The sequence below is a fragment of the Callospermophilus lateralis genome, chromosome 2 (genome assembly GCF_048772815.1).
Source record: "Callospermophilus lateralis isolate mCalLat2 chromosome 2, mCalLat2.hap1, whole genome shotgun sequence".
Taxonomy (NCBI): Eukaryota; Metazoa; Chordata; class Mammalia; order Rodentia; family Sciuridae; genus Callospermophilus; species Callospermophilus lateralis.
The window spans coordinates 193,314,284-193,333,202 of NC_135306.1; the positions used below are offsets into that span (position 1 = coordinate 193,314,284).

Consider the following 18,919-nt stretch of genomic DNA (forward strand, 5'->3'; position numbering starts at 1 on the left):
CTGCTCTTCCCTGACACTGTCCCTCCTCTCTCCCCCTCAATCCCTTTCCTGTGCTCCACTGATTCTTTCTGTTTTGATGGAATTTCCTCCACCCCCTTATTTTGGAGTGGATTCCACATATCAGAGAAAACATTTACCCTTTGACTTTTGGGGACTGGCTTATTCCATTTAGCATGATGTTTTCTAGTTGTAACCATTTACTGGCAAATGCCATAATTTCATTTTTCTGCATGGCTCAGTAACACTCCATTGGGTATATGAACCACACTTTCTTTATCCATTCATCTGTTGAAGGGCACCTACGTTGGTTCCATAGCTTGGCTCCTGTGAAATTGTGCTGCTATAAACATTGACGTAGTATGCTGACTTTAGATCTTTTGGATGTGTATTGAGGAGTGGGATAGCTGGGTCATATAGTGATTTCATCTCTAGTTTTTTGAAGAATCTCCATACTGCTTTCTGTTGCACTAATTTGCAGTCCGATCAACAATGTATGAGTGCACATTTCTCCACATCCTCACCATTATTTGTATTCTTGATAACTGCTATTCAGACTAGTTGGTGAGATGAAATCTTACTGTAGTTTTGATTTGCATTTCTTTGGTTGCTAGAGAGGTTGAACTTTTCTTTTCATGTATTTGTTGGCCATTTGTGTATATATATTTTGAAAACTGTCTGCTTAGTTCTTTTGCCCATTTGTTGTTGGATTGTCATTATTATTATTTGGTGTTTAAGCATTTTGAGTTCTTTACATATTTTGGATATTAGTGCCCTATCTAAGGAGGAGGTGGCAAAGATCTTCTCCCATTCCGTAGGCTCTCTCTTCATGCTCTTAATTGTTTCCTTTGCTGTGCAGAAACTTCTTGATTTGTTGCCATTTGCTTATTGATTTTGGTTTTATGTCTTGCATTTCAGGAGTCCTGTTCAAGGAAGTCAGTTCCTGTGTCACTATGTTGGGGTGTTGGGCCTACATTTTATTCTAGCAGTTGCAGCTTTTCTGGTCTAATTCCTATTACCCTCTATTATTTATAATTCTCCCATCTGTGGTACTCAGAGATAACCATGGAAAATGGCTCAGTTATTCCCTGAGGCATTGAGGACAAAAACAAGGAATATGGAAGCAGATGTCTGTCTGGGAGATTTCATAAGAGGAAGACTGATCAAAATGCCATATAGAGGGCTGGGGTTGGGGCTCAGTGGTAGAATGCTTGCCCAGCATGCGTCAGGCACTGGGTTCGATTCTCAGCACCACATACAAATAAGTAAAAATAAAAGTCCATTAACAACTAAAAAAATATATTTAAAAAAATACCATATAGATAATACAAGTATAGGCTGTTAACTTGAATGGCTCTCAAATTCAGAATTTCTTGTGGTGATTTAGAAAGAGTCCTGGATTGAAAGTCAGAAAGACTCATTTTGAGTCTTCGAATTACAGTGTTCTGTGTGATCTTGAGCAAATGTCTATTTTCTGAGTCTCAATTTTCTAATAATAAAATTAAATGAATTCAAGATAATATAAAGAGTTAAAATGCTTATATTTAACAATAAGTTAGTAGATATTCACTAAGTGCATGACTGAATAATAAGTGGCTTACACTCTCTAAAGTGGTATAAATGAGGTACATTTATGTTATAATCATTGTTTAATTTCAGGTCTCCCACTTTCTGGCATCCAGCAAACCTGAATGGAATCTACATGGCCAGTACAAATAATGTGACTGAGTTAATTATCACAGGACTTTTCAAGGATCCAGAGGTGCAGAGAGTGTGCTTTGTGTTGTTTCTCCCCATGTACCTGGCCACCGTGGTGGGCAATGGCCTCATTGTTGTGACGGTCAGTGTCAGTAAGAGTCTGCGCTCCCCCATGTACTTCTTCCTTGGCTACCTGTCCCTGGTGGAGATCTGCTACTCCTCTACTGTGGTCCCTAAATTCATCACTGACTTACTTGCCAAGGTCAAAACCATCTCCCTGAGGGGCTGTCTGGCCCAGATCTTCTTCTTCCACTTCTTTGGGGTCACTGAGATCCTCCTGCTTGTGGTGATGGCCTATGACCGCTACGTGGCCATCTGCAAGCCTCTTCATTACATGAACATTATGAGTCGTCCACTGTGTCACATGCTGGTGGCTGGTTCCTGGCTGGGGGGCTTCATTCACTCCATGATGCAGGTTCTTGTCACTGTCCCACTGCCCTTCTGTGGTCCCAATGTGATGGACCACTATTTCTGTGACCTGCAGCCTTTATTCAAGCTAGCCTGCACGGACACCTTTGTGGAGGGGATCGTTGTGTTGGCCAACAGTGGATTAATCTCTGTATTCTCCCTCATCATCTTGGTGTCCTCCTACATTGTCATCCTGTTCAACCTGAGGAACCGCTCTGCAGAGGGGAGGCGCAAAGCCCTGTCCACCTGCGCCTCTCACATCACAGTGGTCACCTTGTTTTTTGGACCTGCCATCTTCCTTTATATGCGGCCCTCGTCCACCTTCACTGTGGACAAACTGGTGGCTGTGTTCTACACGGTCATCACCCCCATGCTGAACCCCATCATCTACACACTCAGAAACGCAGAGGTGAAAGCTGCCATGAGGAAGCTGTGGGGCCAGAAGAACTCAGGGATGTAGTGAATGGAGAATTAAGAATGCTGAGGAGTATGGACATGGTGAAATGGGTTTTGTTTTCAACTCTGCAGGCAACAAACCTATGTACCTAATGCTACTGCTGCTGTGGTATTCCTTATAACCAGAGACTCCCAGGTATCCTGGTGTGGTGTCCAAAGAAAGAGATCCAATTTTCTCACGGAATCTCATGGAATTTGATTGCCTCTATGTTTTCCCACAATATCATGGATTTTTGGATGATTTCAAGGTGCAAAGTAGAAATGCAAAAAAACATTTTTAGAATAACATATATCTGTTTATTTGTTGACACCTAGTTATTGTACAACTATTGTACAGTTGTGGGGTTCAGTGTGATGCTTCTACACATGTATACATGGTGTAATGATCAGATCAGACCAGGGTAGTTGGCAGGTCCATCACCTGAGACAGTTAGCATCTCTGAACTGGGAAAAAAACCCAACATCTTTTCTACTAGCTTTATTGAAATTATATATTGAAAGTTAATTGTTGTGATTCATAGTTATTCTACTGTGCTTTTAAACATTAAGAGGCATTCCTTTCTACAGGGGAGCATAATTTAGCAAACATTTTGTAGGTTAAGATCACTCTCCTCTTTCTCCCTCCCTCCCTTCCCACCTGCCCTTCCCTCCCTTCCTCCTCCTTTCTTTCCTTCCTTTTTTCTTTCTTTCTCTTTTCTTCCTTATTTAGTCTTCTGCAAGATACTTACCTATATTTCTTTTTAAAAGTGAAATGAACTGGTCACAGTGGCACATTCTATAATATCAGCAACTCTGGAGGTTGAGGTAGGATAATTGCAAGTGCAAGGTGTGCCTTAGCAATTTAGTGAGACTCTCAGCAACTTAGCAAGCCCCTGTCTCAAAGATCTGGGGATATAGCTCAGCTCCTGGGATTAATGCCCAGAGAAGCCAACCAACCACAGGAATTTTCAGGTAATGTTTGGGTATGAGATTACCAATCCGATTTTCTCTTCCAATGTGGACAAGTGGTGTATTTCAATTTTTCTATTCTTCTGTTTGTCTCTGTATCTACTACTAGAGCCTGTTTGATCATGATCACCAAAAAAATCCCTGGAGCAATTTAAATTCTTGTGACATGTTGGCATAAAAGATGGTCTTTTGGTCACAATTTCCACCCTTGATAAAATAGTATCAAAATGGCATGATTTCTACCTACTATTAGGGAAAGTTGAAATCAAATGTTTTCACAAAAGAACATCATTTTTAGTCTCATCCAGATGTAAATATATAGAATGTTAGAAAATGCTTATTGCCCTAAATTGAAGAATGAATGAGGAGGGCAATGATGTCCATGCATGTTTGTACTCCAGACCTCTGTCCCTTATTGTAAGTGACCTTGTCAATACCATTCTTTTGGTGACCATTGCTACTTCTTGGTGAAGGGAGATGAGACAGTCTGGGTCTAAGTTGTTATTTTACTTCTCAGAATCTCCATGTCACCACACTGTCCCTTACCATTCTGGACAATTTAGAGATTATCGCAAAAATGGCCCCTCGTGGCTTTGGAGTCACACAAGTTGCACTGAATTTTCTCTGGATCCATGCACCTTTCCTTGAAGATCAGTTGCAGTAAGATAGGAGGAGCTCTTGCAGAGGGAGAGAGCACCCCTGGTTCGCTGTAAGCCTTAGGGGTTTCCCTTCCTCCTGTCAGGGCAGGTTGAACTTGTAGGTAAATAGAGGTTTTAAAGGCAGCAGGAAACCTTCATTTCCCTTGTCTCCATTCATCCTTGTCCATGGATGACCATCGTTAATCCCTGAGGATATGTGTGAAATGACTGGGCCTCCCTTTTCCCTGGGGAAACCCCTATGCATCTTTAAGACTTAGGTTAAAGTCACCAGCTTTCTAAGGCCTGTGCAGCCTCCCTTGTCCTTGGGTGGAATTATGTCTCCCTTTCCTATATCATAAAGATACAGGGAAGGTCAGTGGAGGAGAAGAAAGAGATTGAGAGGATGGGATGAGGAATGGGAAAGGGGAGGAAATGCAGAATCAATTTGACAAAATTACACTAAGTGCATGTAAAAATATGCCACAGTGAATTCCATCTTTATGTCCATTTACAAAACACCCATCGACAGACAATAAATACAGGGGCTGGGATTGTGGCTCAGTGGTTGAGCACTTGCCTAGCCTATGTGAAGCACTGGGTTTGATTCTCAGTACTGCATAGAATTAAATAAAATATAGGTCCATTGACAACTAAAACATAATTTAAAAATTATATAATGTGTGAAAGGAAGACCAGGAGAGTAGCGGAGGGAGAATAGGGAGAGAGAGGAGGAGAGGAAAAAGGGGTTGGGGGGCACCAGGTAATAAAATGAGTAAATCATATTCCTGTGCATGTATGATTTTGTCAAAATGAACCCAACTGTTATGTTTAACTGTAATACACTAATAAAAGAAAAAAAGACAAAATTGTCTAAGTTACTGAAATATTGATAATCTACACCATTTAGCATTTGAGTGCCTTTAATTGTCACCCTACTAAACGTTTATTTGGAAATTGATATACAGTAATCTTTTACAGAAAAATAAAGTGTAGCAAACTACTCTGCATATACAATTTTGTATTTTCCCCTGTTAATTACTTGTATCCTATTAGATATAGCTTGGATTACTTGGATTGCTGAAGAATGAGCAAGTGACGAGTGCAATTGCGAGGCACAGAGGTAGAAATTGCAGCGTGGATGGAGATGTTCTGTCCTGTGCTGTCCAGCATGGGAGGGCTAGTGAGCACCTGTAAGGTGAGACTGAGGAACTGCATCTTAGTTTCATCGAATTTTAGCAGGTTTGTGTTAGCGGATGCCATAGGGCACCACATAGCCCTAGCGGTTTGTTTATATTGTAAAAAGCAGGAAGAAAGAATGGAGGAGGCAAAAAATGAGCACTTGGGTTTTTAGGAGATTCTCCAAATGTGCCACACAGAACTTTGTCATCTTATTTGTTAACGGCCATGTGACCACCATAATCGCAAGGCTGGCTGGAGTGTTTAAGATTTTAATCTGTGTGCAATTGTGTTCAGTTAAAAGTCAGGTTTCTTCTCTAGTCTTATTTTTTTTTTTGGTACTGGGTATTGAACCCAGAGGTTCTTTACCACTGAGCCACATCCCCAGCCCCTCTATTTTTTTGAGACAGGGTCTCACAAAGTTGCTTAGGACCTTGCTAAATTGCCCTGGCTGGTCTGGAACTTGCCATCTTCCTGTCTCAGTCCCCCAAGTCAATGGGATTTATAGGTATGTACCATGGTGCTCAGCTGGATTGCTTCTCGAAAGAGGTAAGAAGAACAGACATGAGGGTTGGTATGTAGTCTTATGCATTTTGCACAATTAACCATCTACTGAAATATTTTTCATAACTTGTAATGGCTTGATAATATTGAGGCCTGGACAAAGGACAGATATTCAGCATATCTATGATAATGAATGATTGGATCCGGAAGATGGAGCCTAATTCAAAAGGAAATAAAATGCTAATACCTCCAGAGCACTTCTCCCTCCTTACATCCTGTTAACGAGGTTACCTGCACCTCCACCTAGGCCGCTCTTCCCTGCCTTCTGGGCAGGGGTGGCAGATGAGATAGTGAAGAAGGGGCATGACAAGAAAGGAAACCTAAAATCTCTAAAAGGGCAAGACACACCCCCTCCCGGGGACACCAGCTCTGGGTCTCCTCCACCCCCAGGAGTCTGTTTCTGTTCTTTAAATAAAACTTCTTTTCTGTGCTTGCCTCGGTATTTCTTGGGTATTTAGTCTTCAAAACCAGGAGAACAAGGACCTGATCCTGATTTCTAAGACAGATATTGTTACCAAGAGCTCCGTCCTTGCCCCCATGCCAATCCAATAACAAGGACACGATTTGGAGAAAAAGGAAAAAAGACGGTTTATTGCTTTGCTAGCAGAATCACCGGGGACTCCTGTCCCAAAGGCAGTGGTTCTGCCCATCATCAGGAACAGCGCTGCTTTTGTAGAGGGTTTCAGAGAAAATGAGATTAGGGAGGAGCTATCAGGAAGGAGAAGATCAGGGAAAAGAAGATCAGGGAGGAGAAGATTTGAAAAAAGAAAAAAAAAAAAAAACAACATGTAAGTTTCAAAGCCACAAGGCATATAGTCAGAGCATCAAGTGAACCCCTGTTACAGTATCACCATCACGACATCTAATAAACATAGCTTAGTTAATTAACCTCCCACACCCACCTTAAGGACCATGAGGTTCTTTTAACAAAGTATTCAACATGACTAATTGAAGATGTACATGTGACAGGGTTTGTTTGAAGTGCTAGCATCACAATGGCACACGAGACAGAGAAGGTCCCCTCATGGAGCTTACATTCTAGGTAAAAACTGTGCTTTCTGAGGCTGCTGTGGTCTAGGTCAATGCCTAACAGACATTTTTCTGAAGAGGAAAATGCTCTTTAGCTGTACTAATACTTGGGAGCTGGAGCCATGCAGCTTTGAGCCCTTGAAATATGCCTAGTGTCACTGAAAAGTGGAAATTTTACTTGCTAAATTTTAATTAAACTATGATTAAATAAATTTAATTAAATATATGATTAGTGGCTACTGATATGGGCATCAGAAGTCGATAGGCTTTCAAGTGTTGACCTCTGCTTCAAACTGGCAGCTGTCATTCAGGGTCAGACTGCTCCTGTCCTAGGACCCTGATGACTGTATGGCTGAGTGCTTCTAATTAGGCCCTTACCAACTCTTTCAACTCACATATGTGGTCTGGGAATTTTGACATGCAACTTCAATTATCATGCCCAGACTGAACTTTTTTGTTGTTGTTGTTATTTTTAGTTATTCACAACAGTAGAATCTATTTTGATGTATTTATACAAATCATGGAATATATCTTATTCTAATTAGGATCCCAGTCTTGTGGATGTACATGATGTTGAGATTCACTGTGACGTGTTCATGTTTGTACATAGGAAAATTATGTCCATTTCATTCCATTCCACTATCTTTTCTATTCCTATCCTCCTTTCCCTTCCTTCATTCCCCTTTGTCTAATCCACTGAACTTCTATTCCCACCCCCTTGTTGTGGGTTAGCATTCATATATCAGAAAGAACATTCAATCTTTGTATTTTGGGGATTGGCTTATTTCACTCAGCATGATAGTTTGTAGATCCATCCATTCATTGGCAAATGTCATAAAGTCATTCTTCTTTATGGCTGAGTAATATTCCATTGTATATATGCGTCACATTTTCTTTATCCATTCATCTGTTGAAGGACACCTAAGTTGGTTCCATAACTTGGCTATTGTGAATTGAGCTGCTATAAACATTGATGTGGCTGGTCAGTGTAATACGCTGATTTTTAACTCCTTTGGGTATTCACTGAGAAGTGATATAATTGGGTCAAACTGTGGTTCCATTCCTAGTTTTTTGAGGAATCTCCATACTGGTTTCCAGAGTGGCTGCACCCATCTGCAGTCCCACCAGCAATGTGTGAGTGTACCCTTTTCCCCACATGGTCACCAACATTTGTCATTACTTGTATTCTTGATAATTGCCATTCTGACTGGAGTGAGATGGACTCTCAGGGTAGTTTTAATTTGCATTTCTCTAATTGCTAGAGAAGTTGAATATTTTTTTAACATATTTGTTGACCATTCATTTTCTTTTTGTGTGAAGTGCCTGTTCCGTTCCTTTGCCTATTTATTGATTGGGTAATTTGTGGTTTTGGTGTTAAGTTTTTTAAGTTGTTTATATATCTTGGAGATTAATACTGTATGTGAGGTGCAGGTGGCAAAGATTTCCCGCCCCCCCATTCTGTAGGCTCTTTCTTTATACTCTTGATTGTTTTCTTTGCTGTAAAGAAGCTGTTTAGTTTGACACCATCCCATTTGTTGATTCTTGATTTTTACTTCTTAGAAGTTCTGTTGAGGAAGTTGGTTCCTAAGCTGACATGTTGGAGTGTTGAGCTAACTTTCTTCCAGTGGGGTGTGGGGCTTCTGGTCTAATACCTAGGTCCTTGATCCACTTTGAGTTGAGCCAAACGGAACTTCTGATCTTTCTAGCTCCCTTGCCTTCCCCCAGTAATTCCCATCTCAGGCAATAGAAACTTAGGTCTGACTGACCAAGTCTGATACTTCAGAAGTAGCCTTGATTTTTCTCTTTCTCCCTATTCTCTCATTCAAATCAGGAGCAAAGCTTGCAAGTTGTGCCTTCAAATATGCCCAGAATCTAACCATTTCCTAAAATCTCCATTGTTACTATTTTTGTGCAGGTCACAGTCATCTCTTGACTTGAGTATTGTGATGTCTCCTAACTGGTTTCATTCATATATCTCTATATATCTATGTCTATCTTTCTTCATTCCTGTTAAGATAGTAGGCAGAAATTCTGGCATCAGATGGCCTTTCCTTACTTTGTTATATAAAATAATACTCTATAGCATTTCCTGTCATCTTTCATGTGTTTTATTTTTTCTACAGGACTCGTTCCTATCTGAGTTGCATATCCAGTTGTATGTTTATTGTCTCTCTCTCTCCTTTATGTCCTAGAGGGGATGCAAAGGTTGTAACCTTCAGAGGCCCAGAGACTTGTTTTTCATTGACAGATCTTAAATACCTAGAGCAGTGCTTTTTGCTTCATTGAACTCAATACTGTTTGATGAGGGAGTGAATTTGTGAGTGAATGGACAAGAGTCGTCTCTTTCAGGGGACGTTGTCACCGTGTTCCATGATTGTGACCACTGACAAGAAAGACAGAGGCATGGAGAGACTAAATGATTTCAGATAATAATCTGATACCTGAATCCGTAAGGGTGAGAACTAGAAGGCATAATGAAGATAATCCTGACGAATTCTGCCATTGTGTACAGAACAGGAAGCAGAGGAGTGTGAGGAGTAAGGGGTGGTGCTGAAATGGCGTGGCTACAGGTGGATGGTTAACCAATGACTCAGCCAGAGCTGGGTCTTCCTTTTCTTTCTTTAGTATTATATTTATTTTTAGAAAGCCAGTCTGGGCCAGAAGCTGTCTTCATGTTTTACTAATCACTTTCTCCTTTTTTTCTGTCTTCATTATTGGGAACAAACCCTTACGGATGTGTCATTACAATAAATGAAATAGATTTTGAAACTTTCCTCAAGTCATAATTTATTCAGCAAAGTTTTACCCTAGACAAAAGAAATTCCATAGGGAAGTTGTTCCCCTGATGATAGTATTTGCCTTAATTATAAATATTTTCAAGATCTCACATTTAAACACAATCCTCGGACTCTAAGTGGGTGGCAGGAGTTCTGCATCAATACAGGATCTTATAATCTCTGATTTGCTCTTCCTATGGCTTTTGTTTATTCCTTAAAATTTATAAATCCAAATATTAACCCTGATACAGATCCCCTGAGTTTTCCTTTCTTTGTAATTCATCTCAGGCATCATCTACTCTGTTTTTTGTCAAAGCTCCCAACACCGTTGGTGGCTTGTCCTTGGGGATAAATCCTATCCTTGATCTGGAGCACCACCTCCTAGTACTTTCAGAAGACAGCCTGATGTTGTTAAAAGAGCACTGATTTCTGAGTTAGTAACCTGGGAAAGAACTAGACTGTGGTTTTCAGAAGCCACTTACCCTGGCACCGTCTTTGCTGCCTCATCTGTGAAGGGAAGGAGTTAGGTAGTATTTCTATACTCTTTCATCACTACTCTCACACTGGCTTAGCTGAGTGTGATCTGCCTTTGTCCACTGAGGGGCTTCAAAGAGAAATCTGCTGGAATGGTAATGATCTGCTCAAGAACCAGGATTTTCAGGGAGGGATCCAATGTTCCCTCCCATCCCCGTTTTCCCAAACCAGAACAAGTCCCCAAGCAAAGTCTGTTCCATCCGGGTGGCTCACTTCATGCTGAGTATATTTGAAATCCACTGTCCAATCCCTTGTTCTGAGGCTGAACAAAGCCACACCAGCTCCCCTGACCTGAGGTAGGTGATGTGATTAGGAGCGAGGTACACAGTTTTTGAATAGCTGAAGGATATTGGGCAACTTTATTTTTTCTCTTAGAGCCGTAAGAGTTCACTTGTAAAACGAGGTGGTTAGGTTAGTTGATATTTGGGGGGAAGGATGAACTAAACTGATAATATTTATTATAGTAAAATAGACACAACATGTAATTTGATGAATTTTAAAGTGCTTTACGATTTTGGGATTCTGTGAAGTACCATTTGGGGGTTGCCAAGCGGGAGGCTGTCACGCGGGTAGAGGCTCCATGACTTCACCCCGAGGCCAGGAACTTCAGCACATCAAGCTCTCTGTTGCTATTCTTTGTATTCTGTCATTATGTGGTGGCCCAAAGACCAGCAGATTACCTGGGGTACCGCCTACACGCTCCATCGCTGATTTGTGCTGGACTGCGCTGATTACCTTTGCCTTCCAAGCTCCTAGGCGAGGCAGTATTGTGGAGGAAAGAGAGGTATTTCTCATCAGCTAATTGGGAAATGTGCTGGGAAAGTGTGTGTGGAGTTAGGAGAGAGGAATAAACACAAAACAAAACAAAACAAAGGAAAAAAAACCCAACCCAAAGGTGACAGCCAAGGAAAAGTAAGTTTTCACAAAGGAGGTCTTTCAGGTACTTCTCCTCTGTGGATGAAGCCGGGAAACACTGGTCTTACACACTTCTCCCCTGATCTCTGAGTGATGTCTCAGGGAGCTTTGGTATATTTACCTTCATTTCTCAAATGAGTCCAAAATGGAAGGGGTTCAAACTCAGATAAAAGGTATGTTTGTGTAGGCTGATAAATACACCTTTGACTTCTAACAGAAGTCCGTAGTTAATTAATCTTCAATCTTGACTATGTATTCTATGATTATATCATGTTCCTGCTAGTGGTGTGTGGTATTGGGTAAGAAGCACAGGATCTGGGACTGGGAAGATTGGCATCACTGCTAAGAAACCCTAGGCAAGTTAATTCACTTCTCTGTGTATCTACTTCCTTGAAGTTAAGAAAGGGCCTTAACAAGTGGTTCTACTTGTTAGAACCACTTCACAGGTTTGCTGTGAAAACTGAATGAATGAATGAATAAATATATATATATAGCACTTATAAAGTATGTGGCATTAAGTACGTGCTGTTGAAATGATAGTGCTTACTAATTCTACCAAATGCAAGTAATAAAATAATTTAAGGAAAACTTTAAACATTCCAAAAACTATAATGGCATATTTCTTAGTAGAAGATAGAGATACAGAAACTATGATCACAAACCATCTGTTAATTGCTACGAAAGAAAATGATGATGTTTCATAGCAACACAGAAACAGAACTTCATTCCTGTAGTGGTGAGGTTCTTCCTGCAATCCAGAAAGAAGGAATATTTGGTAGAGGAGAGAAAGGGGGCATCTGGGGTTAGGAAATTGCTATATAGTGTTCATTTGGAGAGGGACAATAAGAGTGCAAGGTAGGCCACAGACAGTTCAAGAAGGACCTTGAACTCCACGCTAAGCATATTAAAATTTATGCTGTGGGCCCTGGGAAGCGCAGGTGGACTGCACGAAGAGAAGAACTATAATCTGATGTGTTTTTAAGAAAAAACATCTAAATTATTTTCCAATGCTCAGAGAATATGTATAGGATGGATTAATTAAGGAAAGCTTTATTGATCATATTGGACTGGGATTGGTCTTGGAAGATAGGGACAAGGAGAGGGGCTTTCTGGTGAGAATGAGCAGGGTGGGCTTGTGAGACGGGGAGAGGCCCCTGACCTGAACAGAAGGGAGTTGAAATTTCATGGTAAGAGGGTGATTCTCCAGGTGGCTCAGATCATGGAAGTCACTGAAAGCAAGTTAGAGGAACTCAGGGTGGTCCTGTCCTGGCTATTCCTAAGCAGGAGAGTGGTCTGAGGAAAGAAGCAGTTTTCTGACTGCAGATACAGGGTGGATGGAGCAGGTGCATCTGGAGACCCAGAGGCATTGGTAATCCAGGCATTGGATTGAGCATGGAAAACAGGGCACGTAGGGATCTGATGTACAGGTGCAATTAATGGGATGTGATGACCAGATGTGGGAAATGAGGCACAGGCAAGGCGCAGATTTGACCTCAGAACTGCAACAAGTCTGCACCGCTTGGCAGCCGATAATATGAGTTTGGTGTATTTGAGAAGTTTAATGCATTTCTTCCCTATATCAGTGTTGAGCTATTCAGAAATAAGTCATTTCATTGTGAAGAAACCATTGCCTTTGTTACTGGTAAAGATGATAATGGGATGGTGGAATATATCTGTTGCAAGTAACTTCTGTAATACTTGATCCAGAATCTCAGACCCATCAACAGAGGATCTTGTACCCCACAGAGATGGAGGTCCCACTAAGGCAGAGCAGAAAGTGGGTTCTCCGCTTGTTTCTTCCAATAGAAGGAGAGGGGATCCCCTCTGTGTGTGCCCCATGCCTCCTTCCACCTCCCCTGTGGCTGGGTGGGGCTGGGAGCGGCAGGAGACCTCAGGATGGGAAGAAATGCACCCCCTTAGCCTCTACCAGGGGAGTGCTGGTAAATGTTTACCAACTTGTTCTCCTTAAGAAATAGCTTTTTATTAGGTTAGTTTCGCTGATTTCCAATGTGCAAATAAACATTCCCCTCAGCTGATTTCAGACTGCTAAGGAGACATCACTGGGAGTTGGGAAAAAGATTCATCTAAAGTCTCAGCTGGTCCCTGGGCGTTACTGCCCCCCCTACTTGTGATCTTACCCAGTACCTCCCTGGAACAGGTGAGTGGAGGTAGAAAGGGTGTGTGCCCCCGATGCGCACCGTCCACCATCCGTTGCTTGTACCCACCTTCCCTTCCACACCAGACTACGAGTCGAGCCTAACCCTTGCTGTCTGTCCTAACCCTTGCCCTAACCCTAGCTGTCTGTCTTACCCTCACTGACTCTCCAAGGGTCACTTCTTTACTTATATTTAAAAACAGTATTTCTTATGGTTTATGAACATTTATTTGATTATTAGCTACACTAATGTCCTTTCATATGTGTATTGATCTTTTTTCTTTTTCTTTTGTGTATTGTCTGTTTATGACTTTTTTCACATTCTACTGAGATGCATATATGTTTTGTTTATTTATAATATTTTTAATATTGTGGTCACTAAGCCTTTTCCTACACCTTATCTCCCTCATTGTATAATTTTAATAATGACTTTTTAATTTTTTTTATTGCTTTTGCTCAAAATTTTTACTTTATGTAGTCCAATTCTAATACCCATACCAGCGTTCTGAAGGCTTTACTCTCTCCAGGTTGTGACTGAATCCACACATTCTGGTTTATGTTATTTAATAATATTAATTTTTTATTCCTAAATTTTAAATGAATGAGATGCTTTTCCTGTCACCTAAGTGCACAGTGGACTGAATTATGGATTGCAAAGTCAAGGATCAAGGATTCTAAGACTCTGGGATGTTGCAATCTCTTTTTCTATGAATTCTCTGGCACCAGAACACTTATTTCTCAGCTCCTTAGGGTTCAAGGACTTTACTGAATCCTAGACCTCAGCATGTGTCCTCACCTAAGGGCTGTGACACACACTGATTTGTTTCTATCTGTCGCATCTTGATTTTTGTGTTCTGTGTTTATTCTATTCTTTGCTGTCTGGGGTACATTTTCAGATCTTCTAAAGTGTATTTAGAAAAACTTTACTATGCAATCAGATACAAGGAGGAAACAATAGGAATAATTTTTACATTAAAGAATTAAAGTGTTTATATTTTTTCTTCCTTATTTTACATGGATCTTGTGTGTTACAAAAATTCAAACTGGGGCACCTTCATGTAGAGACATTGTTTTGAGTGACATGAAATTGTCAGCCTGAGGTCTCTTTTTGTAATCTATGTTGCTTTTGTGCAATCTGGTGGGCGTTCAGATATGAAGGAGTATTTGTTCCAGAGAGTAACTTAGAAAGAAATCCCAACTCCTGTTATCAGATTCTTTACTGCTGACCACCCATCTGGAACCCTTATACATATCTGGCCAGTTATAACACACTCTCTGAGGACAAGATCTTTAATATCAGCATCTCTCAGTGGTTTGGTGAAAATAATAGTGAACTGATGTAGAAAAACTCATCAGTTGAAGTCTTCCCAGAGCATCAGAGAATTTTTCTTAGAAACATGCTCATTCAAACTGTGAGACTGAGAAGGAGTCTGACCTGGGTGAATGGAGGACTGGTGTGAATGTGGAAAGAAGACCACTAGGGCCTTAGGAAAGGAGAAAACGCCTTTAAGTGAGAAAATTCCATGCTGTTGTTATCTGGGTCCTCTGGAAATCATGAGCTACAAATTGAATCCTCAAAGTCATATTTTGAGGGTGTTTGGAGGTGAGACCTTTGGGTGTTATTGAGGCAGAAGGGCTTTTACTTCATGGGATGGCTTAATCCGTTCGTGTGTTAGTGGATTCTTGAGGGTCTGGAACTGCTGTAAAAGGGAGTCCCTGGTGTGCTGGCTTTGCTCACTTCCAGATGCCGTCCACCATGCCATGACCCATGGGGAAGGCCAGAGACCTGGCCATGCTTTTGGACTTTCCAGACTATAGAATTGTGAGCTGATTAGTTTCTATTTTTCATGAATTTCCCGGTCTGTGGTATTCAGGGATAACCATGGAAAATGGCTAAGTTATTCCTTGAGGCATAAAGGAAGGAAACAGGAATACAGAAGTACTAAGGCCAAGGAATTCTCCCAGAGGACGAGCTATCAGAAGACAATATAGATGATAGAAATATAGGCTGTTAATTTGAGTGACGCTCAAGTTCAGAATATTCTGTAGCGATTTAGAAAGATTCCTGGACTTGAAGTCAGAGATATTGGTTTTGAGTCTCAGAATTCACAACTTTCTTTGTGATCTTGGTAAACTAATCACTTCTTTGAACTTTCCTTTTCTAATAGCAAAAGTTAAATAAAAACAATATAAAATTTTAGATTGCTAATATTTAATGCTGAACATGTCTATTGGATCAGCAGATGTTTTTATATTAGCTGTTTTAGCTCTCCAAAATGGTTTCAATGAGGTGGGTTTATGTTATAATCATTGTTTGCTTTATTGTAGATCTCCTGTTGCACCGTGTTAGCACACCTGAATGGAATCGACATGGCCAGCGCAAACAACGTGACTGAGTTAATCATTACTGGCCTTTTCCGGGATCCAGAGGTGCAGAGAGTGTGCTTTGTGTTGTTTCTCCCCGTGTACCTGGCCACCGTGGTGGGCAATGGCCTCATTGTTGTGACGGTCAGTGTCAGTAAGAGTCTGCGCTCCCCCATGTACTTCTTCCTTGGCTACCTGTCCCTGGTGGAGATCTGCTACTCCTCTACTGTGGTCCCTAAATTCATCACTGACTTACTTGCCAAGGTCAAAACCATCTCCCTGAGGGGCTGTCTGGCCCAGATCTTCTTCTTCCACTTCTTTGGGGTCACTGAGATCCTCCTGCTTGTGGTGATGGCTTATGACCGCTACGTGGCCATCTGCAAGCCTCTTCATTACATGAACATTATGAGTCGTCCACTGTGTCACATGCTGGTGGCTGGTTCCTGGCTGGGGGGCTTCATCCACTCCATAATTCAGGTTCTCATCACCATTAATCTGCCCTTCTGTGGTCCCAATGTGATGGACCACTACTTCTGTGACCTGCAGCCTTTATTCAAGCTAGCCTGCACGGACACCTTTGTGGAGGGGGTGACTGTATTGGCCAATAGTGGGTTAATTGCCCTGTGCTCTTTCCTCGTCTTGGTGTCCTCCTACATTGTCATCCTGTTCAACCTGAGGAACCGCTCTGCAGAGGGGAGGCACAAAGCCCTGTCCACCTGTGCCTCTCACATCACGGTGGTCACCTTGTTTTTTGGACCTGCCATCTTCCTCTATATGCGGCCCTCGTCCACCTTCACTGGGGACAAACTGGTGGCTGTGTTCTACACGGTCATCACCCCCATGCTGAACCCCATCATCTACACACTCAGAAACGCAGAGGTGAAAGTCGCCATGAGGAAGCTGTGGGCCAGAAAGGAGAACTCAGGGATGGAATGAAAAGAAAACTGAAGGATGGGGATAAGGTTTAAAAAAAAGCATTTTCTTGTTGAAATGGATTTTGCCTTTTGTCAGATATTTAATAATGGCTAGAACCAACATAAAGACCTCATGGGCTGCTGCTATGAATTTTCTTAACCCACAGTCTCCCTGGAATCCAAGGACAGAGGTCAGGTGTTGCATTGAATCTTATGACATTTGGTTGGCTCCATGATTTCCAATGATATCTTGGTTTTGGTAATATGAAGGCTCAAACCAAGTGCAACCACAAAGAATACATTTAAGAAACACATTTGTGATTTCCACCAACACCAAGTTATTGTACACAATAATGGGATGCAGGGTGAGATCTCAACAAATGTATACGTGGTGTAATGATCAGGTCAGGATAACTGGCATGCCCATCATCTAAGACACTTAGCATCTCTTCGTACTGGGAAAATTCAGTATTCTTTCTACTACTTAATTTAAAATAATTAATTAATTGTTGTTACTCCTAGTTATTTTACTGTGTTTTTAATCATTAAGAGTTATCCCTCCTGTCCAAAAGCACCTTTGTGAAAATGATTTGTAGGTTAAAATTACTTGTTCTTCTTTTCTTCCCTGTTTATTTAATCTCCTATGTGACAGCCACCTATACGTCATTAGAAAACTGAAACTACCTGAGAAATTATCTGGGTTTATTTGGGTATGAGGTTACTAATTTTATTTTCTCACGTGGAAAAACACGTCTTTGAAAACTTTGAGTTTTTCTATTTGTCTGATTGACTCTTGGAATCTGGTACCATGGACTGTCTGGTCAAGGTTACCAGAAAAGTCCCCAGAGCAACCAATTCAGGGTCTTGCTGGTCCTCTCACAGTGTCCAACACTGATAAACAAATGTAATATCAAAGCGACATGGATTATATCTATCACTAGGAAAATCTGAAGTCAAATGTTTTCACAAAAGAACATCATTTTTAGTCTCATCCAGATGTGAAAATATAGAATGTTAGAAAGTGCTTATTGCCCTAACTTGAAGAATGATAGGTGGGTGACGATGATGTCCACGCATGTTTGTACTCCAGACCTCTGTCCCTTATTGTAAGTGACCATGTCAATACCATTCTTCTGGTGACCATTGCTGCTTCTTGGTGAAGGGAGATGAGACAGTCTGGGTCTAAGTTGTTATTTCACTTCTCAGACTCTCCATGTCACCACACTGTCCCTTACTATTATGGACAATTTAGAGATCATCACAAAACTGGTCCCTCTTGGCTTTGGAGTCCCACAAATTGCACTGAATTTTCTCTGGATCGACACACCTTTCCTTGAAGATCAGTTGCAATAAGATAGGAGGAGCTCTTGCAGAGGGAGAGAGCACCCCTGGTTCGCTGTAAGCCTTGGGGGTTTCCCTTCCTCCTGTCAGGGCAGGTTGAACTTGGAGTTGAGTAAAGGTTTTCTTTTAAAATTTTTATTATTGGTTGTTCAAAACATTACATAATTCTTGACATATCATATTTCATACATTTGATTCAAGTGGGTTATGAACTCCCATTTTTACCCCGTATACAGATTGCAGAATCACATCGGTTACACATCCACTGTTTTACATACTGCCATACTAGTGTCTGATGTGTTCTGCTGCCTTTCCTATTCTCCCCTCCCCTCCCATCTTCTCTCTCTACACCATCTACTGTAAGTCATTTCTCCCCCTTGTTTTTTTTTCCCTTTCCCCTCACTTCCTCTTATATGTAATTTTGTATAACAATGAGGGTCTCCTCCCATTTCCGTGCAATTTCCCTTCTCTCTCCCTTTCCCTCCCACCTCTCATCCCTGTTTAATGTTAATCTTCTTCTCATGCTCTTCCTCCCTGCTCTGTTCTTAGTTGTTCTCTTTATATCAAAGAAGACATTTGGCATTTGTTTTTTAGGGATTGGCTAGCTTCACTTAGCATAATCTGCTCTAATGCTATCCATTTCCCTGCAAATTCCATGATTTGTCATTTTTTAGTGCAGAGTAATACTCCATTGTGTATAAATGCCACATTTTTTTTATCCATTCATCTGTTGAAGGGCATCTAGGTTGGTTCCACAGTCTAGCTATTGTGAATTGTGCTGCTATGAACATGGATGTAGCAGTATCCCTGTAGTATGCTCTTTTTAGGTCTCTAGGGAATAGACTGAGAAGGGGAATAGCTGGGTCAAATGGTGGTTCCATTCCCAGCTCTCCAAGGAATCTCCATACTGCTTTCCAAATTGGCTGCACCAATTTGCAGTCCCAC

The 18,919-nt window shown here is 41.2% G+C and overlaps 2 protein-coding genes across 2 annotated transcripts; both read left to right on the top strand.

Annotated features, from left to right (window-relative positions):
- The first annotated feature begins 1,699 nt into the window (after positions 1-1,699).
- On the top strand, positions 1,700-2,623 carry LOC143391627 (olfactory receptor 4B1-like). Its single transcript, XM_076844385.2, has one exon. The coding sequence runs from the start codon at positions 1,700-1,702 to the stop codon at positions 2,621-2,623; it is 924 nt and encodes a 307-aa protein (XP_076700500.2).
- Positions 2,624-15,725: 13,102 nt separating this feature from the next.
- On the top strand, positions 15,726-16,655 carry LOC143391628 (olfactory receptor 4B1). Its single transcript, XM_076844386.2, has one exon. It carries the CDS (start codon positions 15,726-15,728, stop codon positions 16,653-16,655), a length of 930 nt encoding a protein of 309 aa, XP_076700501.2.
- Positions 16,656-18,919: the final 2,264 nt, after the last annotated feature.